Source organism: Littorina saxatilis, linkage group LG5 (assembly GCF_037325665.1).
Source record: "Littorina saxatilis isolate snail1 linkage group LG5, US_GU_Lsax_2.0, whole genome shotgun sequence".
Classification (NCBI taxonomy): Eukaryota; Metazoa; Mollusca; class Gastropoda; order Littorinimorpha; family Littorinidae; genus Littorina; species Littorina saxatilis.
The window spans coordinates 60378524-60403422 of record NC_090249.1 but is presented as its reverse complement, the minus strand read 5'-3'; the positions used below and the strand labels follow the sequence as shown (position 1 = coordinate 60403422).

Sequence of the window (24899 nt, the reverse complement as noted above, 5' to 3'; positions counted from 1 at the left end):
TGAAAGCATAACATGTGCCCCACATAATTTTTAAGTTTGAAACAGTTATCTTCCACAGTTTAGGGTCAAGGTCACTCCAACTTTGAAGAGCTCCTGTGACCTTGACGCAAGGTAAACCAAACTGGTATCAAAAGATGGGGCTTACTTTGCCCTATATATCATATATAGGTGAGGTATTCAATCTCAAAAACTTCAGAGAAAATGGGAAAAATGTGAAAAATAGCTGTTTTTTAGGCAACATTTATGGCCCCTGCGACCTTGACTTTGAAGCAAGGTCAAGATGCTATGTATGTTTTTTGGGGCCTTGTCATCATACACCATCTTGCCAAATTTGGTACTGATAAACTGAATAGTGTCCAAGAAATATCCAACGTTAAAGTTTTCCGGACGGACGGACGGACGGACGGACGGACGGACGGACGGACGGACGGACGGACGGACGACTCGGGTGAGTACATAGACTCACTTTTGCTTCGCATGTGAGTCAAAAATTTGCTCCAGGGGCTAGCAACGTAGTACAATATATTACCTTACTGGGAGAATGCAAGTTTCCAGAACAAAGGACTTAACATTTCTTACATACTGCTTGACTAAAATCTTTACAAAAATTGACTATATTCTATACAAGAAACACTTAACAAGGGTAAAAGGAGAAACAGAATCCGTTAGTCGCCTCTTACGACATGCTGGGGAGCATCGGGTAAATTCTTCCCCCTAACCCGCGGGGGGAGGGTAATGCGTTTATTAATGCCCAATAATCCAATAAAATATTTGCATTATTCTTTCCAATTTGTATATATATACCTCTGCTGCTGACTTCAATCTCTTTTCTTCCACTATAAACAAATCACTTACTCTTTCAATCCCAGCATTTTTCCAATAGAAATAAAACAATATTTTCCCTTTATACCGAATCAAATCATTACTTGTGTCTCGACACAACCTCATTCACATGATATACACACGTGTGAATATATGGTTTTGTCATGACATGGGTTGTCTCTCTCTCACGTATGTGGGCACAAACAAGAGCAGTGTGGACCTTACCCTCATGATATACACATGTGCGAGTATATGGTTCAGTTATAACATGGGTGGTGTCTCTCAGGTATGGAGGCTCAACCAATGGTAGTCTGGACCTTACCCTCATGATATACACACGTGTGAGTATATGGCTTAGTTATGACATGGGTGGTCTCTTTCTCTCACGTATGTAGTCCCAAAGAGTAGTGTGAACCTTACCCTCATGATATACACATGTGTGAGTATATGGCTTAGTTATGACATGGGTGGTCTCTCTCTCACGTATGTAGCCCCAAAGAGTGGTGTGAACCTTACCCTCATGATATACACACGTGTGAGTATATGGCTTAGTTATGACATGGGTGGTCTCTCTCTCACGTATGTAGCCCCAAAGAGTAGTGTGAACCTTACCCTCATGATATACACACGTGTGAGTATATGGCTTAGTTATGACATGGGTGGTCTCTCTCTCACGTATGTAGCCCCAAAGAGTAGTGTGAACCTTACCCTCATGATATACACACGTGTGAGTATATGGCTTAGTTATGACATGGGTGGTCTCTTTCTCTCACGTATGTAGCCCCAAAGAGTAGTGTGAACCTTACCCTCATGATATACACACGTGTGAGTATATGGCTTAGTTATGACATGGGTGGTCTCTCTCTCACGTATGTAGCCCCAAAGAGTAGTGTGAACCTTACCCTCATGATATACACACGTGTGAGTATATGGCTTAGTTATGACATGGGTGGTCTCTCTCTCACGTATGTAGCCCCAAAGAGTAGTGTGAACCTTACCCTCATGATATACACACGTGTGAGTATATGGCTTAGTTATGACATGGGTGGTCTCTCTCTCACATATGTAGCCCCAAAGAGTAGTGTGAACCTTACCCTCATGACCCTGTCGACGATGAGGTGCATGTTGTTGTTCACAACGCTCTTGATGCTCTCCTCTTCGTAGCCAGCGTTCAGAAACTCAATCTGCAAAACACAAAGTCAAATATAGACACAACGAACAAAAGCTATGATTGGAATCACTGTGCAACGCCACTGGTAGCTACAATGAAAAGCTGCAAGCATTATAGGTATCATCTATTTTTTTTTCATTTTGTTCACGAGAATCCTTTGAATAGAGGTATCACCCCCGAAAATATTGAGAGAGAAAAACAAACGAACAACAAAGAATAGAAATCTGAACACCTGCACTGTAAGGAAATCCATCCACGCACATTAAAAACCACACCCACACATACACACGCTCACTCACTCATACTCACACACAAACAAACACACACATGATTTTATCCACATGCACACACACAAACGCACATACTTTACATGTAAGCACTCCTACACTTTGAACAGGGTCACTAATGATAAATAGTCTAAAAGCTTTAAAGACTAACAAGAGTAACACCGATACAAGACTCACCACAAGAAAGCAGCTAGCTTTGACGACACACAACTCTGGGACTGACATGGTAACTACCCCTGCAACAATGCACACAGTAATAGCACTACAGTGGAACCCGCCTTGTAAGACCTCACAACATCAGGTCTTCAATAGGAGAGAGTCTTAGTTTGGAGCTACAAGTTACAGATGCTATCAACACAAAATCTGAAAAGCATATTTGAAAAACAAAAGAAATGGGTACTCACCTACACAAATACAGCCCAGACAAAGTGGAATTGTTTGCCTATGGAGGTGAACCTTTGACTTTGTCTGTGCTGTATTTGTGTTTGTGAGTACCGTACTTTCCGGGTCATAAGGCGCGACTTTTTTCCTCGAGTTCGACCCCTGCGTCTTGTATAACAAAGCGCCTAATCCGTGTATGAAATACGAAAAAAATCAAAGAGACCGCTTGAGTACCAGTCAAACAACTTGTGATAATGCATGTTTCAGCTACTAGGTACTGCCCTGCCTTTGATCTGGCCGCACACACAGATTTCCACTCTGTTAAACTCGGTCACTGACCGACTGACCCCGGTGCAGGAAGTGTTTCCTCTCTCAGATATGACAGGGGAACCACCTCTCATGGCAAAAACTGGGTCATTTTGGTGCGCCCTATCGGCCCCCTGCGTCCAATGAGTGACTGGATTACAATTTTTTTTTAAAAGAAGGGGGTGCGTCTTGTATAACGAAGCGCCTTGTCACCCGGAAAGTACGGTACCTATTTCTTTTGTTTTTCAACTTAGCTTTTCACCCACAGCCATCTTGTTGTTTACATTTTGAACAGCTAAGGTTTAAAAAAGAAGGAAGTCTTAAATTGGGGGGGGGGGGGGTGTGTGTCTTAAAAGGGGTTTCTACTGTATTTGATAAGCACTTCACCCAAAGCGTGACTGTTAGCACTTGCGCAAAACGCAGGCACATTTCAACCTCATGTGCATTTCTGCACACACATCAGCTCCCAATATACAGCTCTTTGGGACAAACTAACAGAGAAAGCTATTCAAACACAAAGAGTCATACTTCTCATTTCTGATCTTCATTGCTACTATTCAACCACTGCAAAACCAGAAATAGGCTGGCGATTCTACAGACACACTAACACAATGCTTCAGACGGGTTGGAACGACAATGCTAAAAGGAAAGGTCAAAATCTCTAACTGTCAGAATTGTACACGAGTACCCCACGGGTGGCACACTACAACCATCCTCAATGAAAAATGCAATGACTTTGTGTCTAACCAACGTATGATTAATATGATTACCAAAGAAACAGGTCACCATGCTGTGGCATCCCAAGGGGTGAAGGTTGAAAAACAAGATACACGTGATCATCTATTTAGTTCTCTTTTAACAAAAAAGCAATTACAAGCTTTCCAAACCTTGCACTTGTGCTCTAAAATCTCTAACTTGACTATACATTATTGTGAAGCTCACCACAACTAAATACATGTCTCAACAAGAAGGGAGACAGAGTGGTAGATAGAGCAGAAAGCAGCCAGCCTACCTGTTTTCAGCACAGCTTCCAAGTTGACTCCTGAGGAAACCAGCAGAGACCTTGTTTTCTTCAGCAGCTGTCGACACAAACAATTCTCACTTCATTTCATTTACTTTATTTTATCATCCCCCTTGCTGGGAAATTTGGGTCGCTTCCTCCCAGTGGACAGCTAGCAGCAACAAGAGTCGCGCTTTTACTTTATTTGGTGTTTAACGTCGTTTTCAACCACGAAGGTTATATCGCGACGGGAAGAGTCGCGCTACCCAGGTGTACGTGTGTTTAGGTGTTATCAGCTCCCTGCACTTCTGGCATGACCGAGGTCTTGTACGTGCCACTGTGGTGACACGGGGTGGGACATGGAAACTGTCTCTGAGTCTGCACATAAAGTTGACCCGTGTCCGTCCCAGCCTGAATTTGAAGTTATGACCCAAGGATCACAAGTCCAGTGGCCCCCCAATGATGTACTGAGAATTTGAAGTTATGTCCCAGGGATCACAAGTCCAGTGGCCCCCCAATGATGTACTGAGAATTTGAAGTTATGACCCAGGGATCACAAGTCTAGTGGCCCCCCAATGATGTACTGAGAATGTGAAGTTATGACCCAAGGATCACAAGTCCAGTGGCCCCCCAATGATGTACTGAGAATTTGAAGTTATGACCCAGGGATCACAAGTCCAGTGGCCCCCCAATGATGTACTGAGAATTTGAAGTTATGTCCCAGGGATCACAAGTCCAGTGGCCCCCCAATGATGTACTGAGAATTTGAAGTTATGTCCCAGGGATCACAAGTCCAGTGGCCCCCCATGATGTACTGAGAATTTGAAGTTATGTCCCAGGGATCACAAGTCTAGTGGCCCCCCAATGATGTACTGAGAATTTGAAGTTATGTCCCAGGGATCACAAGTCCAGTGGCCCCCCAATGATGTACTGAGAATTTGAAGTTATGACAGGGATCACAAGTCCAGTGGCCCCCCAATGATGTACTGAGAATTTGAAGTTATGTCCCAGGGATCACAAGTCTAGTGGCCCCCCAATGATGTACTGAGAATTTGAAGTTATGTCACAGGGATCACAAGTCCAGTGGCCCCCCAATGATGTACTGAGAATTTGAAGTTATGTCCCAGGGATCACAAGTCTAGTGGCCCCCCAATGATGTACTGAGAATTTGAAGTTATGTCCCAGGGATCACAAGTCCAGTGGCCCCCCAATGATGTACTGAGAATGTGAAGTTATGACCCAGGGATCACAAGTCCAGTGGCCCCCCAATGATGTACTGAGAATTTGAAGTTATGTCCCAGGGATCACAAGTCCAGTGGCCCCCCAATGATGTACTGAGAATTTGAAGTTATGTCCCAGGGATCACAAGTCTAGTGGCCCCCCATGATGTACTGAGAATGTGAAGTTATGACCCAGGGATCACAAGTCTAGTGGCCCCCCATGATGTACTGAGAATTTGAAGTTATGTCCCAGGGATCACAAGTCTAGTGGCCCCCCAATGATGTACTGAGAATTTGAAGTTATGACCCAGGGATCACAAGTCCAGTGGCCCCCCAATGATGTACTGAGAATTTGAAGTTATGTCCCAGGGATCACAAGTCCAGTGGCCCCCCAATGATGTACTAAAAGGTCATGTTTATCCATTGAACATTCAATTTTCCTTCTTTCAACCATGTGACGTCAGAGTCCAACAAAAACTCAAATTTATGCGGCCAGCCAAGACTACAAAGGAATGCATGTTTGTGAGCGTTCAATCTTAAATAAAAGGAATTCTAACTAAAATCGATCAATACATAAATGTTATTTGTATTTCTGATTTCAATGTATGTCCCATCTCTTTGGCACAATGATGGTTTACTTACATTTGCAATGAAGATCATGAACGCCTCCACAACATCAGGCTCATCCAGAACTGTACAAGAAAAAACAACCCAATGTAAGCCATATGCTCAACATAATGTTCACTTTACACACACACACACACACACACACACACACACACACACACACACACACACACACACACAGCACAAATCTCTCCCTACTTGCACTTACTGAAGTGAAGTTGTTGAAAGATATAAGACCTTTGTTTACACAAGATTAAATCTCCCCAACTAAACCATCAACCTGATTCAGCAATCAATGTCTTACTGTTCTCATCTTATTCTTCTCAGCATGTGAATGCAAACGTACACTTCATAACACAGCCAATGCACCAGCTCAAGTAACGAACAAAAGCCTGTTTACCTCTGGGGAAGGCTTGTAATGTCTTATTGCAGATGACGTTTAACAAGGTGTTGATGTAGTGAGTGAAACTGGTATCAGATCCAAACAGCAGCACAATCTGAAATGAAAAGAATCCAAAAAACAAATGAGATGATAGCTCATGCAGTGATTTGTTCAAGTTTTCTTCCTCACACAATAATACAATGTGTCTCTAATGACCCCATGAAGCACACACACTGTCCTCACAGATAGGATGTCTTTGAAGGTTCTACACTTCATTCAAGTTTAGCAGCAAAACTGTCCAAAAGAAAAGCATGTGTCTGTCTCTCTGTGTCTGTCTGTCTGTCTGTCTGTCTGTCTGTCTGTCTCTCTCTCTCACCCACAAGTAAGCATATAAACACGTAACAGTGAGTGCACTGACCTGCCTGGCGACATCAAGGACGGAGGCGTGTGGCGTTGTCTCGTACATCTCGATCATCATGGTGGCCACGTTGTTAGCCAGGGGTTTGAAATCCGTCATAAGCACACTCAGCGACTTCTTGAACAGCTCACTCACAGCCTGTCATATAAATCATTGTATTGGTATTAGTATTGGTATCATATCGTCCTGTAAGGTTACCCTCAGGCTGCTTTCTGACTAGGGATAGAGAGCTGCCATACAGTACAGCGCTACCCAATTTTTTGTGTTTTTTATCTTAAAAACTTGGATCGTAAATTTATGTTCATTTGGTTGAGCATGAACCTCTTTCAGACCATGTTTTGCAAGTGCACTTGCATCTTTCAGCTTCTGCTACAATGGGATAGGCGGGGAGATAGCTTAGTTGGTAGCTGCACTGGCTTGAAAACTGATTGTCGCAATCGACGTGGGTTGAACGACCCCCCCCCCCAGCAAGGGATTTACCTCGGTGTCAGAACACCCCTGTGTGCACGCATGCGCACATTGAAGATACTGAGCTCACAGTGAAAGTCTCAGGGCTTTGGAAAAATGAATACACTCATGCAGGAAAAAATTCAATCTCAGTTGATGTTTGAATAAAAGTGTGTCGCACTGACCTCCACAACGGTGGGTTCTGTCTTCCACTTGGTCACCAGCTCCTGGATAGTGGGCACGATCTGCTGCATCACCACAAACACCTGCAACACAACATACACACATACATGGTGGGCACGATCTGCTGCATCACCACAAACACCTACAACACAACATACATTCACACATGGTGGGCACGATTTGCTGCATCACCACAAACACCTGCAACACAACATACAAACATATTGCTATTTCATATGTTACGTAGATTCGACAACATTTCCGTCGATATCAATTTTGATATCAACGACCTCTTTATTGCTTCCCCACTTCAAAAACAAAGACACCTAGATTTAAAAACAAAAGAATATATATGAAAATGCAATTATGCAAGAATTTAGTTGAGCAAGTGACTAATTACTTTTTGAAAGAAAAGACATTTGGAAACACTGGAAAGTACAAGAAAAGAGTGAACAAAAAGAAATGATAATCAGAGGGAGGGATATGGAACAGCCAAAACTGAGACAAATACTTTGGTAATTTCTTTACAGTGAATACAAAGTGTCCAGAGAAATAGCAATATATCTAACATTGACGGACTGTGTGATGATATCTTCTGCTATTGGTCTGTTTCGACAGTGATATCAAAATCGAGACCGGAGGTCGAGATTTTGATATTACTGTCTCAACAGACCATCGCAGAAGATATCATCACACAGTCCGTCAATATTGGGTAATACATTCTATCACAACAACAACAACAATAATCAAACAAAGTAAAGAGAAAAGTGTGACAAGTACAGTTCTAGGAGCTGATGGAACAACAACAACACGTACAGGTTTAGGGGCGGGCGGTCCAGGGGGCTGTGCGGACTGTTCGGCTTCAGGCGACTCTGAAGCCTCCTTGTCCGTGTGAAGCGTGCTGAATAACCATGACAACAGCTGCACCTGGAACACCAGCTGTTTCTGCACCGCGTCGGACGGCTGAAACAAACCATCAACATGTGACAACACATCACCATGGGGATTCTCTCTCTGGCATGAAATGGCCTTGTGTCTGCTGCGCTAAACTGTACCATTCCTATCTCTCTTTTCCTAAAACAAGCATGACCCATTCCATAGCCGATTTTCTCAGATTTGTTTGGTCTCAAAAGGGGGGTTGCCACTGCACATCAATCAAATATAAATATTTGCTGTTCTAGCTTTTTAAAATATGTTCAACTTCAAGAGAATGTTGATTTCCTACTTATTGACCCAAACTTGATCCTAATGCCACCTGTCTCAACTCATTTAGATATCAAATTTTAACAAAATCCCACAAAAACTAACTCTAACCCGCCCCCCCCCCCCCCTCCAAATTTGAAGAGACAAAAAACAAAAACAAAAAAAAAGAAGAAACCAGCCTAACACAGCTCATTGCTAAGACTCCTGATTACTCGGGTAAGTCAAAAAGGGAGGCAACCCAGTACCTCCTGCTTGACGAGGTGCTGCATGTGCTGCAGACGGGGCACCAGGATGGCGTCCAGGTAGTTCATGATGTGGGGGATGGGGAGGGTGGACAGGACTTGACCCACACACGCCATCAGGCGCAGTGCGTCTCGCTCCAGCAGGATTTCTTTCTGAAGGATCAACTGCAACAAAACAAGGATAAGGACAAGATTTTATAAAGTCCTGTGACGGGCGCAGTGGCGTAATGGATAAGACATTCGGCCTCCTAATCGGAAGGTGGTGAGTTCAAATCCCGGCCGCAGCTGCCTGGTGGGTTAAGGGTGGAGATTTTTCCGATCTCCCAGGTCAACTTATGTGCAGACCTGCTTAGTGCCTTATCCCCCTTCTTGTGTACATGCAAGCACAGGTGTGCACAGAAAAGATCCTGTAATCCATGTCAGTGTTTGGTGGGTTATAGAAACACGAAAATACCCAGCATGCATCCCCGAACGTGGGAATCGAAGGTTGGAGGCCTTTGACATCTTTTGCTTGAATCTGACTGTTCCACTTATTGCATGAAATTTTACACATAATTCCGCCAAAAACTGGTTTTAATCAGATCTACAAGTATACACATAGCAGCCCTGAAAGTGGCGAGTATTTTACTCGCCATGGTGAGTAGAAATGTTCATCTACTCACCAAATGCGAGTCAAGTTGCTGAAACAAATGGTTGGTTTATAGCAAGTAAAATTTGCTCTCTGGCTAGTAAATTTTGAGAAGCACTGGCTAGTGCACCATTTTTGGACTTTCAGAGCTGCATAGCAAATAACTTTACTCCTTGGTTAAAGGCACTTCTATCAACATGCAGATCAAACACAGCTTTCTTCCTTGATGCTCTTCATACAACACTTCAACATAGCACTTGAGGTAAAGAATGAGTGTGGCTCTGATCACGCCAAAACACTCACTTGACTAGTGGAGAGGATCTGAGGTATAAAGGGACGGATGTGGTCGAGAGATTCGCGCGTGATGTCCTTGAGGGCCATGGTTGCCGCGGTGCCGACCTTGCTGTTGCCGAGACCTTGGAGTACCAGCGGCAACACGCAGCTGAGGATTTCCGGGTGATTGTTCATCCATTCTCCAAATGAACCTGGATAAAAGCAGCAACATGTACGGAAGGCAATAACCCGAAGCACATCTGCTCGCTTGCATGTTAATGGAATTATTCGCTTTCACAATCACAAATGGGAAGATGCTGAAGTGTACCTATCATGTAGAGAGCTGTGCAGAGCAGTGTGATGTTGGTGAAGTGTATGGACAGTGATCACAATAAAACACAGAGAGAGGGAGCGTACCAATCATGTAGAGAGCTGTGTGATGTTGGTGAAGTGTATGGACAGTGATCACAATAAAACACAGAGAGAGGGAGCGTACCAATCATGTAGAGACCAGTGTGATGTTGGTGAAGTGTATGGACAGTGATCACAATAAAACACAGAGAGAGGGAGCGTATCAATCATGTAGAGAGCTGTGTGATGTTGGTGAAGTGTATGGACAGTGATGACAATAAAACACAGAGAGAGGGAGCATACCAATCATGTAGAGAGCTGTGTGATGTTGGTGAAGTGTATGGACAGTGATCACAATAAAACACAGAGAGAGGGAGCGTACCAATCATGTAGAGAGCTGTGTGATGTTGGTGAAGTGTATGGACAGTGATCACAATAAAACACAGAGAGAGGGAGCGTACCAATCATGTAGAGAGCAGTGTGATGTTGGTGAAGTGTATGGACAGTGATCACAATAAAACACAGAGAGAGGGAGCGTACCAATCATGTAGAGAGCAGTGTGATGTTGGTGAAGTGTATGGACAGTGATCACAATAAAACACAGAGAGAGGGAGCGTACCAATCATGTAGAGAGCTGTGTGATGTTGGTGAAGTGTATGGACAGTGATCACAATAAAACACAGAGAGAGGGAGCGTACCAATCATGTAGAGAGCTGTGTGATGTTGGTGAAGTGTATGGACAGTGATCACAATAAAACACAGAGAGAGGGAGCGTACCAATCATGTAGAGAGCTGTGTGATGTTGGTGAAGTGTATGGACAGTGATCACAATAAAACACAGAGAGAGGGAGCGTACCAATCATGTAGAGAGCTGTGTGATGTTGGTGAAGTGTATGGACAGTGATCACAATAAAACACAGAGAGAGGGAGCGTACCAATCATGTAGAGAGCTGTGGAGAGCAGTGTGATGTTGGTGAAGTGTATGGACAGTGATGACAATAAAACAGAGAGACAGGGAGCGTACCAATCATGTAGAGAGCTGTGTGATGTTGGTGAAGTGTATGGACAGTGATCACAATAAAACACAGAGAGAGGGAGCGTACCAATCATGTAGAGAGCTGTGTGATGTTGGTGAAGTGTATGGACAGTGATCACAATAAAACACAGAGAGAGGGAGCGTAAAGGACTGGGTGGCCGAGTGGTAACGCACTTGCGCTCGGAAGCGAGAGGTTGCGAGTTCGACCCTGGGTCAGAGCGTTAGCAATTTTCTCCCCCCTTTCCTAACCTAGGTGGTGGGTTCAAGTGCTAGTCTTTCGGATGAGACAAAAAACCGAGGTCCCTTCGTGTACACTACATTGGGGTGTGCACGTTAAAGATCCCACGATTGACAAAAGGGTCTTTCCTGGCAAAATTGTATAGGCATAGATAAAAAAAATGTCCACCAAAATACCCGTGTGACTTGGAATAATAGGCCGTGAAAAGTAAGATATGCGCCGAAATGACTGCAATCTGCTGGTTGATGTGAATGCGTGATGTATTGTGTAAAAAATTCCATCTCACACGGCATAAATAGATCCCTGCGCCTTGAGTCCGAGTCTGGAGATACGCGCGCGATATAAGACTTCATATAATAATAAAACACAGAGAGAGGGAGCGTACCAATCATGTAGAGAGCAGTGTGATGTTGGTGAAGTGTATGGACAGTGATCACAATAAAACTCAGAGAGAGGGAGCGTACCAATCATGTAGAGAGCTGTGGAGAGCAGTGTGATGTTGGTGAAGTGTATGGACGGCACCATGTTCATCAAGGTCGGCAGGTAGATGGATTCCTCCAGGTCAACACACTCCGCCATCGAGCCGAACATGAAGAAGATGCCTTCTATCGTCTGCAAGGGCAAACACACAAACAAGACACATCAGCTAGATGAAGGAAAGAATTTGTCTAGCAGAATGTTAGATCTTGGAAGAAAAGAAACAGTCAATAAGTACAGTGGTACCCCAATGTAACACTCTCCCCTTTTCAGACCTTTTAGATTGTCTGTTCATCACCTCTGTCAATTTACCTCCGTTTTAAGACTCCCTCCTTTTTAAGACCTGATTTTCTCCGATTTGTGGAGGTTCTAAAAAGGGGTTCAACTGTAGCAATCTCTCCAGCACAAAATGAAATGAGAGACACTACAGTAATAACAGAGAGAATAAGCTACAAGTACAAGTGGATTTTACAAGACTTGTATTACTCTACCAAAACGTTTTCAATAAATCATGGAACTCAATTTTAATGCTATCATCAGTGTGTCCACTCAATCATTGTTCATCCCTATCGTCACTGTGATACATAAACATTTACAACTAATATCAACTGCCTTGCTAGCTAGGCATTACAGTTCAACATCTGTCTGTCCCACATCTGTCTTATCAGTGTGTCCACTCAATCATTGTTCATCCCTATCGTCACTGTGATACATAAACATTTACAACTAATATCAACTGCCTTGCTAGCTAGGCATTACAGTTCAACATCTGTTTGTTCCACATCTGTCTTATCATGTTCAATCTCTAAAGGCAACTGTTGTACAATTCTAAACACTGCATCCAGCCAACAATGACACATAAAAGATGTACATAACTAGCTTCGCTCACCTGCCATCGTATCGCTTGTGTTTTGCTGGCCTCAATCAAGGATTGTAACGTCGAACAGAAAAACCCAAGCACTGGCTCCCGCACCACATTGAAACAGTACATCTGTCAAGGCAAAACAACACACTGTCAAATATCAAAAACACATTTCATCCATCAATACACTATTGTACATCTCCCACTGCCTATTTCTGAATCTGCATATCCAAGACAACACTTGAATTAACCAATGAAATTGCTTCTTCACTTTACAGAAATGAATCATGGAACATGTATGCCGAAGTGGGAATCATATCACACCCTTGTTGAACAGTATCTGTCATAACTTCTTGTCCATTGTATTGAACTTTTTGTTTCTCCGTTTTATGCATTATACCGCATTATACCATTATGTTCTGTGCATTGCATGACAAACTGTTAACAAATTGCCCGAATAAAAGACAAATTTGAATAAAAACTTTGAGCAGTCTAAAGAGATACATGAAACAATCTTTGTTGAACATGATGTCAACATGTATCCATCTGTAAGTCTCGAATGGGAGAGAGAAAAGATGATTGTGGTGTCACTGCTTACCATAGTGTCTCCAATGTCTTGTCGGAAACACCGGAATGATTCTTGTTCATCTGAAAATGCAAATCATGCTCAATTTGAAAACCAACATGTTGCAAAACAATCCATGAATAAATGTATCATTCCATCCATCACTCTGTCAGATTCAATCATTCAAACACTCCATCAATAAATGTATCATTCCGTCCATCACTCTGTCAGATTCAATCATTCAAACACTCCATCAATAAATGTATCATTCCGTCCATCACTCTGTCAGATTCAATCATTCAAACACTCCATCAATAAATGTATCATTCCGTCCATCACTCTGTCAGATTCAATCATTCAAACACTCCATCAATAAATGTATCATTCCGTCCATCACTCTGTCAGATTCAATCATTCAAACACTCCATCAATAAATCAACTAATGAATGCAAAATGGCTAAATGCAAAACACACTAAGCTGAACCATTTGGCAGGCAGCACAAGATTGAGATCTTCCTTGGGCTCTTTCCATTTGAATCTGACAAAGTAATCAAAATACAAATACGTTCCTTTATGACAGAAGCCGTTCCGCTTCATCTAAATATTCAGAATGCACCAAAATAAGAAAGCCAGAGACAGAGACAGAGTGAAAATTGTCCAGAAATATATATGAGGAAGAGAGAGATGCAGTGCAAAGTGTGTACCTTTGGACCATGATTCAAACTCTGCTTCCTCGGGGTACTGCACTTTCTGCAGAAGGACCTGGATCAGGTTGTAGTACAAGGGCTGAAAGACTGGCGTCAGCAGCCGGTAGTCGTCTTCTTCACACTCAAACACATCATCCTGGAACAAACCAAGTACATTGAAAACCCCATTGAAGACATCCTCCCCCCCCCCCCCCCCCCCCCCTTGTAGACCTTGCTTTGTCAGATTTTCTGTTCATAAGTTCTGTATGTATACCCCCATTTTAAGACAACCCCATTTTAAGACACCCCCCATTTTAAGACACCCCCATCCCCCCATTTTAAGACACCCCCATTTTAAGACACCCCCATTTTAAGACACCCCCCCATTTTAAGACACCCCCATTTTTAAGACACCCCCCATTTTAAGACACCCCCATTTTAAGACACCCCCATTTTAAGACACTATCCTTTTCCAGACCTGATTTTCTCAGATCTCTTAACAGGGAGGTGTGGTGTGTGTGTGTGTGTGTGTGTGAGGGGTGTGTGAGGGGTGTGGTGTATGTGTGTGTGTGGTGTGTGTGAGGTGTGTGTGAGTGGGGTGGTGTGGTGTGGTGTGTGTGTGTGTGTGAGGTGTGTGTGAGAGGTGTGGTGTATGTGTGTGTGTGGTGTGTCAGAGGTGTGGTGTATGTGTGTGTGTGTGTGGTGTGTGTGAGGTGTGTGTGAGGGGTGTGGTGTATGTGTGTGTGTGTGAGGTGTGTGTGAGAGGTGTGGTGTATGTGTGTGTGTGTGTGTGGTGTATGTGTGTGTGTGAGGTGTGTGAGTGGGGTGGTGTGGTGTGGTGTGTGTGTGTGTGTGTGTGTGTGTGTGTGTGTGTGTGTGTGTGTGTGTGTGCATGTTGAACATGTACCTGTCTGTATGTTTGTGTGCATGCATATGTACCTGTCTGTGTATGTGTGCATGTGTGTGTGATGGAAGTCTACACACCTGTAGCATGTACCAGAAGGTGAAGGACATATCACTGCAGTTTTCATCCACAGGATACTGACCAGGTGGGAATGCCATTTTCTGTCGACATATAAAAAGAGCAATTTAGTGTATCACACTACAACAATAATAACAAACAAACAGGCACCGAATCACACAAACATACCAACAAAAAGGCTATTTCCGGTGCTAAGGGACTCTGGTTTGCAACATTATGTCAAAATTTCCTTATTGATATTCATGAAAAAGAAGTGACAGTGACAAGTTGCAATTAGCTGATTATAATGAGGACTCCATAAACAAACCTGATATCAAGACCTGCTCTCGTATTTTATTTCTCTTCCATCTTTCTCTCATCTTAAGAAAACAATTGTGCTGAAGATTTCTTTTATCTTTCTTCCATTCCAGAAAAGAAGTATACGTTATTTGTATTTTTGACCAAAATAATACATTTGACACAGATCCAGAGAGTCCACTAGTGTCCTCTGAATCCTCGCTGTCGAGATCTTTGTCAAATGTCCTATTTGGGTCAAAATACAAATAACATTTACCTATTGATCCATTTTGTTGAGAATTGCTTTTAATTTTTACTATTAAACACACACAAACATACACCCTTTGGTAGTCTCTGCCAGCAGCCTAAATAGAAGTTTGGCTCAAAGAAGGGACATCCAGTGTTAAATCGATACATATTAAATTACAGTGGAATCCCCCTTTTAAAACCCCCCAATGTAAGACTCCCTCCTTATTAAGACCTTGCTTTTTGGTTTAAGCGTGTTTTTATTAATTTCTTGTATACATGGTATATACAGTAACACCATTAAGAACGTTAACAAGCAGACTGCTTATGGACACGTTCTAAAACTAATAATCAATACACATTCTGATAACAAGACATGGCGAACAAGTGATAACTTCAACCCTTTTCTTTCAAAATATTTCATAATATTTTATACAAATAAAGAGAGAGAGAGAGAGAGAGAGAGAGAGAGAGAGAGAGAGAGAGAGAGAGAGAGAATGCTTTGCTACATCTATTGCTATCACTGTTAATATAATATCAGCCGAAGCGATCAGTTGACATAACGTAATCTTGTACAGCAGAAAATATTTTCGTGTTCACATTGTTCAAAACCTCTGTCAATTGACCTCCAATTTAACCCCTTCACTGCCCAGTGGTCATGTTTGGTTTGTCATACGCCCATACACGTACTAGGTACGTGGCATTTACATCAGCACTTTTCAGGACATTTGTGAAAACTAAATGGGAGGTAACCACTGTCCAACTTCTTGTAGGGGTTTAAACACAGTTCTTTCCCATTGACCGTTCAGATAAGTTAGTACCACGTGGTAAAAACATTTTTAGAATTTTTTCCCGATCTATAAGATTCAAAATGGCGGCCGAAAGTCGGACATCAACTCGTAGACCTGTTTTCAAATGATACAGTGTTCTGGAAGCTCTACAAGAAGTGATTTATGAATTACCACACAGAAGAATACTGTTATGGGCTTTAATGTGAGTATCTGATGTTTGACACCAGTTTTAGCTGTGTTTTCTGCGGTTTTACGTGCTGCAGTGTGTGTGTGAAAGTTTGGAAACTGCAATTTTTGACAAAAAAGGTCATATCGATTTGTACTATAACAATCACAAACAAAGTCCAATGATCATGTTATCACATAATAGCCCAGGGTGTAAGCAAACCACATGCCATTGATCCAAGAGATATCTCAATAAATGATTGAGCAGTGAACAGATTAGTGAACCTACCGAAGAAAGCGAAATTTGCCCTGGCGCACAGCAATACCAAAATGCCGTTATACTGTGGCAGTGAAGGGGTTAAGACTGCCTCCTTTTTGAGGCCAGATTTTCTCAGATTTGTGGAGGTGTTAAAGGGCGGTTACACTGTATTCCCTACCAATGGGCAGCCAATGCCACAGTTACTTACACTGTATTCCCTACCAATGGGCAGCCAATGCCACAGTTACTTACAATGATAGTGTGGAGGTGGGCGGCCCACTGTATTCCCTACCAATGGGCAGCCAATGCCACAGTTACTTACACTGTATTCCCTACCAATGGGCAGCCAATGCCACAGTTACTTACAATGATAGTGTGGAGGTGTTAAAGGGCGGCCCACTGTATTCCCTACCAATGGGCAGCCAATGCCACAGTTACTTACAATGATAGTGTGGAGGTGTTAAAGGGCGGCCCACTGTATTCCCTACCAATGGGCAGCCAATGCCACAGTTACTTACACTGTATTCCCTACCAATGGGCAGCCAATGCCACAGTTACTTACACTGTATTCCCTACCAATGGGCAGCCAATGCCACAGTTACTTACAATGATAGTGTGGAGAAAGGCGATGGCGAACTCTCTGCTCTCCCCTTCCTTCTTCAGCATGGCCACCAGTGCTTTGGTGTGGTGTTCTCCCGCCGCCACCACCACCCGGCACAAACCATTCACCGTTTCCTGGCACAACAAATAGGTATGACATTTGGGTACGTTTGTAAGAATCCAGCAGCTAGATAAAAGCAACAAAATGCCTCAGCAAGACAAAAGCAGCAAAAATGCCTTTTGTTCAAATTTAAAAAACGCCTTTTTTTTTTCTTTTTAAAGAAATAGGTATGAAATTTGTGTCACATTTGTAAGAATCCAGCACCCAGACAGAAGCTACTAAATGCCTTTTTTAAAAGTCAATATGGGGTGGCATGAGGGCTCGACAGCTGTAGATCTGTTTTCTTGTGTCTCGACTACATCCGGCGTCTCTGATGACATTCACTTTAGCTCTGACGCCTTACACAGACTTAACCTGTATTGTCCTCACAAAAATAACCAGATGTGCAAATAATTTTTCGAAAATAACTTTGTCGGGTTAGTATGGGTTGTGAAAGAGTGAATACCCTTGCTTTTTCCTCTGACAAACAATGTCACACTTGCTCCTGTCCACGTGGTTCTGACACACCCCTTGCTAGTGATTGGTCCCTCCACTCTTTCACAACCCATACAAACCTGACAGAGTTATTGTCGGAATTTGTCTATTGCTGGGTTAACACCTGAGGCCCCTATGTCCAAATAATTGTGTCTTTTTCTCCACTCACCATGTCCCGTTCGTGGAGTGACTTGTCGTACATTTCTTGCAGCCCCAGTACCTGGACAAACAGCTTCTGCAGTGTGTTGGGGAACCTGGAACAGCCAGCACTCACTTATTCACAGCCGTCAAACCCTGTCAAGCTTAAAGTGTAGTCATTTACAATTTGAAGCGTAGCAAATGGTGTATAAGTGTAGCATTGTCTTAAGTTCAACTGTGTTTATGATATCTCAAACAAGAATACATTTTAATAACAGTATTTAGACTAGGAAACAACAGCAAGAACACATGCCTATTAGAGAGTGTCTGCAGTGTCACTTTTCAGTGTGGACAACACATTGTGACTGCCTACTAGAGAGTGTCTGCAGTGTCACTTTTCAGTGTGGACAACACATTGTGACTGCCTACACAGAGTGAGAAGTAGAAACCCGGTCTCACATCAAAGAAGGACACTGTTGCACGCTTGTTATTGTTCGTTGCATAACAATGTTTTGTTTGGCAATGCATCGTAACAATTTCTGCAACAACATAGCATGCTACGCTGCTAACTTATGAATATCAGCACCATACCTATGAATATCAACGCCATACCTCTGAATATCTGCACCATAACTGACAAGGGTGTCCACAGCCGCGTCGAACAGTTCGTTCTTGTGCAATAACTACAAATACCTATGAATATGAGCACCATACCTGTGAATATCTGCACCATACCTATGACTATGAGCACCATACCTGTGAATATCTGGGTGGGTGAGGACCTTGACAAGGGTGTCCATGGCTGCGTTGAACAGTTCGTTCTTGTGCAATAACTATGAATACCTATACCTATGAATATGAGCACCATACCTATGAATATCTGCACCATACCTATGACTATCTGCACCATACCTGTGAATATCTGGGTGTGTGAGGACCTTGACGAGGGTGTCCACGGCCGCGTCGAACAGTTCGTTTTTGTGCAGCGACTGGAAGACCAGCTCCATGATGGGCTCCATGACGTCGGACTGGAAGCCAAACTCGCACCAGCTGCCCACGCACTTCAACGATTGCTCGATCACTCGCGGGGGGAAGCTGGCATTGAGAATGTTCCGCAGAAGCCACATCACTGAAACAAAACGTCGTGTAACGGAAAACTCTTTCAGTGAAACACAACGTTAGCAATCGTTAGCTAGGGGTAGTGTAACAGAAAACTCTTCAAGTGAAACAAAACGTCTGCAATCATCAGCTAAGCGTATATAAAAGAAAACATTACGTGACAAAAGACCCATCACATTTTGAATTTTTCACAGCATTATCAGTTACAAAACCATATATCTACAACCAAGATCAATACATTTTTCATGGCATTATCACAGTTACAAAACCATAATCTACAACCAAGACTAATACATTTTTCATGGCATTATCACAGTTACAAAACCATATATCTACAACCAAGACTAATACATTTTTCATGGCATTATCACAGTTACAGAACCATATATCTACAAGCAAGTTAAATACATTGGACTTTGTGTTTAATTAACAAGAGCATCTGAACAGATTGTCTTTAGTATCAGAAACAAATTTGACGTTCAAATATCACACACAAATTCAACTGTGATTCATTAGCTGTTTTTATTCAGTCAGTCGATCTAACGTTAATGTTTGCTGTAATCATCGCCCCAGAAGCCAAAATAAGTTTTCCATCTTCACTTTTTATTTGAAAATAAATAACCACTATTGTATGAAATAATGATTATGAAAAATAACAACCCCAAATGTATAAAATGATCTTTAAAGAAGTCTAACTCTGGAATACAACAATACAAACAAACTGTGAGGTTAACCTCTAGCCATGTTTGTTGTTTGAGCTAAGCCTGTCATGAAATGCAAACTGTGAGGTTAACCTCTAGCCATGTTTGTTGTTTGAGCTAAGCCTGTCATGAAATGCAAACTGTGAGGTTAACCTCTAGCCATGTTTGTTGTTTGAGCTAAGCCTGTCATGAAATGCAAACTGTGAGGTTAACCTCTAGCCATGTTTGTTGTTTGAGCTAAGCCTGTCATGAAATGCAAACTGTGAGGTTAACCTCTAGCCATGTTTGTTGTTTGAGCTAAGCCTGTCATGAAATGCAAACTGTGAGGTTAACCTCTAGCCATGTTTGTTGTTTGAGCTAAGCCTGTCATGAAATGCAAACTGTGAGGTTAACCTCTAGCCATGTTTGTTGTTTGAGCTAAGCCTGTCATGAAATGCAAACTGTGAGGTTAACCTCTAGCCATGTTTGTTGTTTGAGCTAAGCCTGTCATGAAATGCAAACTGTGAGGTTAACCTCTAGCCATGTTTGTTGTTTGAGCTAAGCCTGTCATGAAATGCAAACTGTGAGGTTAACCTCTAGCCATGTTTGTTGTTTGAGCTAAGCCTGTCATGAAATGCAAACTGTGAGGTTAACCTCTAGCCATGTTTGTTGTTTGAGCTAAGCCTGTCATGAAATGCAAACTGTGAGGTTAACCTCTAGCCATGTTTGCTGTTTGAGCTAAGCCTGTCATGAAATGCAAACTGTGAGGTTAACCTCTAGCCATGTTTGTTGTTTGAGCTAAGCCTGTCATGAAATGCAAACTGTGAGGTTAACCTCTAGCCATGTTTGCTGTTTGAGCTAAGCCTGTCATGAAATGCAAACTGTGAGGTTAACCTCTAGCCATGTTTGTTGTTTGAGCTAAGCCTGTCATGAAATGCAAACTGTGAGGTTAACCTCAGCCATGTTTGTTGTTTGAGCTAAGCCTGTCATGTAATGCAAACTGTGAGGTTAACCTCTAGCCATGTTTGTTGTTTGAGCTAAGCCTGTCATGAAATGAATAATAAAAAAAAAAGAATGGCTAGTTATTGGAACGTTAAATTTATGACAAAACAAAACATACACAGATAAGTCGACCCAGTGGTCTAGATGACAAAACAAAACATACACAGATAAGTCGACCCAGTGGTCTAGATGACAAAACAAAACATACACAGATACGTCGACCCAGTGGTCTAGATGACAAAACAAAACACACAGATACATCGACCCAGTGGTCTAGATGACACAACAAAACATACACAGATACATCGACCCAGTGGTCTAGATGACAAAACAAAACATACACAGATACGTCGACCCAGTGGTCTAGATGACAAAACAAAACATACACAGATACGTCGACCCAGTGGTCTAGATGACAAAACAAAACATACACAGATACGTCGACCCAGTGGTCTTGAAAGTGGTACAGATCATGGTACAGATCATGGTACAGATCATGGTACAGATCATGGTACAGATCATGGTACAGCTCATGGTACAGCTCATGGTACAGATCATGGTACAGCTCATGGTACAGATCATGGTACAGATCATGGTACAGATCATGGTACAGATCATGGTACAGATCATGGTACAGATCATGGTACAGATCATGGTACAGATCATGGTACAGATCATGAAGTTAGATCCTCGCCAGAGTATCATCAACACTTTGGAGGCCGAGTTTATTATCTGTACCATAAGGGTTTGTCTGTGTAACTTTCGAGACCAATGGGTTGACGTACCTGTGAATGTTTTATCATAAATTAAACGTTCCAATAACTTACTATTCTTTTTTTGATTCTGAATTTTGGAACGATAGCAGTTTATCTCTTTTGGGGGTTTCTGTCATGAAATGATCAACACTCACCACTTGGCAACGATTTCTCAAGCTCGTATCGAACAGCAGCTTTTTTCTGGTGTGTCATGGCGGAGCTAACAAACTGCAAAATGAAATGCTGTGTCATGGCACACAGAGGGGAGACACACAATGAGCGTGGGCAGTCCAGCGATGAACATGAGCGTACACCAAACCAACAATGATGTACAAACACAAACACAGCACAGTCTGATATGAGTGACTTCTGACAATACACTGGAACCTCCCTTCTGAGACCACCCACTTCAAGACTTCCTTCCTTTTTAGGTCCCTGATTTCTACAACTTTTTGTTCATTACCTCAGTAAATTAACCGCCACTTTAAGATTCCTTCCTTTTTATGACATGATTTTCTTTAGAGTTCTGAAGGTCTTGGAGGTTCGACTGTATAACCAGCTTTCATTATGTTCAGAACAATGATGCAAGACTTCTTTGTGCAGTCACTTTTCCTGTTCCCAGAAGTACGGCTTTGTGTGTGTTTCCAGAAGTACGGCTTTGTGTGTGTTTCCAGAAGTACGGCTTTGTGTGTGTTTCCAGAAGTACGGCTTTGTGTGTGTTTCCAGAAGTACGGCTTTGTGTGTGTTTCCAAAATACAGGGGCAGACAAGCAAAGAGCTTTTTATTAAAAAAATGTAAATCAAATAAAAAGACATCTGGTGGTTTTGTTTTTACATTTGATGCTCTGTAAAGATTAGCACTCTCTTTATTATAGGGACTGCTGATCTCAGTTTTAGCACTTACGAAAATAAAGTGAAAATCAAAAAGGTTGGAGAAAAGACCCGAGGGAAGTCAATGAAGTAGAATGTGCATGAACAAACAACTCTGAATAAAAAAAGGTCAGAAGCCAGTTGTAACAGACTCTACTGTAAAGCAACAGTCACAGTTGATATCTACCAGTAAACATATAACAGTTGATATCTACCAGTAAACATATAACAGTTGATGTCTACCAGTAAACATATAACAGAGGAACGTACAGTAGCGGATAAACACAGGTAATTTCTTGGTTTACTACCGGTAGTCAAAGAGATAGGAGAAAATAAATAGAACTCGAGAGACGTTCATCACTGACAATGGTTACACTTCAATCTACCATCAGCTACTGCTTCTTGTCACCTTCCAAACTGCCCCAAACAATAAAGAGAAGCAACAATGAATAGCGTTATTTCTACAGCGTTTACGCAACAAGAGGCTTCGATGCTGGCAGACAGGGCACAAAGTTAACAACCGCAGCTCAGGAGCGTAATTCCTGATGATTTTCTGAAAGAGCAATTCCCATGCTTTTGAAGAGAGAACCTAGTTCTCTAAAACAGCATTGCAGTTATCCACCGTACCAGTCACTAGCAAATGCAGTAATTCAAAAACAGTGTGTGAGAAAAAAATCTCAATTAATTTCATGCCCTGTTAAAACAATCTTTCCAAAGGTATATATATCAACCATTTGTTTGAACAAAAAAACTAAATTATACAGAAGTGATGTGCTCAAATTTTGTTATCTTTCGAACTCCAAAGAGAAGACAGCGAGAGAGAAAAAGACATAAAAAGAGGCTAACACAAGCAGAAAAATGAAACATTTTCGCTTTGTTACCATCTTCTTACTTCCAGCCAGCTTACATTTACATTTTCACAATTTTCAAAACTCTGTAAAATCAGTCATACATTTGGAAAGATTAATATAGCAGAAAATATCAGGCATCTACATTATTCAACTACAAACAACCGCTACATACAATACTAACCTCCTCGGGCAAAACTGTCAGAATTTCTAGAAGTAGGTGGCATCTTTGTGTGCTCTGTCAAACAAAACGGCATGTGCAACGTAAAAAATTCAGTCCTGTACAAAAAGGGAGGGGAGGAAGAGGGGAGGGGGGTGGAGAAAAAGAGAGCTAAGATCGAAACAAAGAGACCAAAATGTCGATGATAAAAAAGAAACACCCAAATCCACAACAAACAAAGCCAGGCTACATCGTCCACCGAAAGGGTGAAGTCTTCTTTTTTTCTTTCAACACAAAACTTATAATCACCTCATGCAGTTAATCATGCTAATATTAAAAAAAATAGAAAAGAAAAAAAATGTGTGGCTTTGATTTTCATGACTGAAACTGCTGTACTAACGGACAGAACAAATGCCTGGCATATAATGCGTCTCTACGGCCAAGAAAAAACATCTTTGGCTAAAAGAAAAAATACAGATGTTCCACTACCTCACTACACAGCTACATATACACATCTAGATGTTATTTTCACAACAGAGAAGCAGAGGATAAAGCCGGCACTGAAGATTGCAGCATCGGCGATGGCGGCAAAATGCTAATGGCCTCTACAGGTATTGAGCATTACACGTAATATAACGCCCTCGCATTATGATCAGTAACCCTGCGTAAAGAAATGGTGTGGGTCATGGAGAGAAAGGGTGTAAGAGATACTGACGTCCAGGTTGGGGTTGTCCTGCTGGAACATGGTGATGAGTGACGGAATGGCGTCCGGCCAGTGCTCCGGCGTCAGGTGGAGAACCAGCGACGACAGCTGGACACAACAGAGAGGTAGGATGTTATCTAAGCAGCGTTGTTCCCAGGCCTCGGTCTTTGGTCATTTAATCATACTTTTTTTTATTTGACACATTATTCTGACCCCAGGCCGTTAAGAATAAAAAGAAAACTTTTGGGTTGAGCTATTTACACGTTGCTTTAAAGAAGTCCTTCTCTCTCTTTTCTGTCATTACAAATCTCAGGAACTTGGTGTTAACGAAAAAACCCACCCCCATAGCCATTGCTTTCATAGCTAATTTCGCTACAAATTTTCACGAAAAATGGCATTGACTTCCAACTACATTTGTTCATTCATCAGTGTTAAAACAAACATAGTACAGATTTAAACTATGCTTACCACAATGCATAACCGTGTGAGGACTATTCTGGGTCCCTTGGCTAACTGTGCTATTCTCTCAATCAACTGTTCCTTGAGGGTTTGGTACTGGCTTGGAGGAAGTTCATGCCTGTAAAGTACATAAAGTAATGCCTGTAAAAACCACCACTGTGCACACAATAAGCCCAAGAGCAAAGATGTAAGACACTTAAGTACACGCATGCTTTTAGCCTGTGACGTTTACAATTTAAAATACCCATTAAACACAAAATGTTCTCTCTCACAAGCACACTCATACTTAAACACACATCGTTTTGTCTACAGCAAGTAAGTGTGAAAGAAATCTCACCAGAATCTTGCAATTCTTATGTGAAGACAGCTGGCGCCAAAAAACTGCACTTCCACAGACTGAAAGAAAACAAGTACAATTTTGCAAATGAAAACTAAACAAATGAAACT

At 42.1% G+C, this 24899-nt stretch overlaps 1 protein-coding gene across 1 annotated transcript in view; it reads right to left on the bottom strand.

The window, feature by feature from the left end:
* LOC138967613 (importin-13-like) overlaps positions 1–24899 on the bottom strand; it is a 41033-nt gene that overhangs the window by 10404 nt on the left and 5730 nt on the right. The window contains exons 4-26 of the mRNA XM_070340217.1: positions 24790–24848; positions 24462–24570; positions 24006–24101; positions 23315–23368; positions 21569–21641; positions 18770–18986; positions 17889–17973; positions 17131–17259; positions 14790–14870; positions 13824–13962; positions 13153–13202; positions 12582–12683; positions 11680–11827; positions 9621–9802; positions 8693–8854; positions 8061–8207; positions 7247–7327; positions 6615–6752; positions 6215–6311; positions 5830–5879; positions 3980–4046; positions 2458–2516; positions 1917–2006 (exon numbers count right to left, since the gene is read on the bottom strand). Of these exons, the coding sequence (XP_070196318.1) occupies positions 1917–2006; positions 2458–2516; positions 3980–4046; positions 5830–5879; positions 6215–6311; positions 6615–6752; positions 7247–7327; positions 8061–8207; positions 8693–8854; positions 9621–9802; positions 11680–11827; positions 12582–12683; positions 13153–13202; positions 13824–13962; positions 14790–14870; positions 17131–17259; positions 17889–17973; positions 18770–18986; positions 21569–21641; positions 23315–23368; positions 24006–24101; positions 24462–24570; positions 24790–24848 (2415 nt within the window). The remainder of the gene's footprint in view (positions 1–1916; positions 2007–2457; positions 2517–3979; positions 4047–5829; positions 5880–6214; positions 6312–6614; positions 6753–7246; positions 7328–8060; positions 8208–8692; positions 8855–9620; positions 9803–11679; positions 11828–12581; positions 12684–13152; positions 13203–13823; positions 13963–14789; positions 14871–17130; positions 17260–17888; positions 17974–18769; positions 18987–21568; positions 21642–23314; positions 23369–24005; positions 24102–24461; positions 24571–24789; positions 24849–24899) is intronic.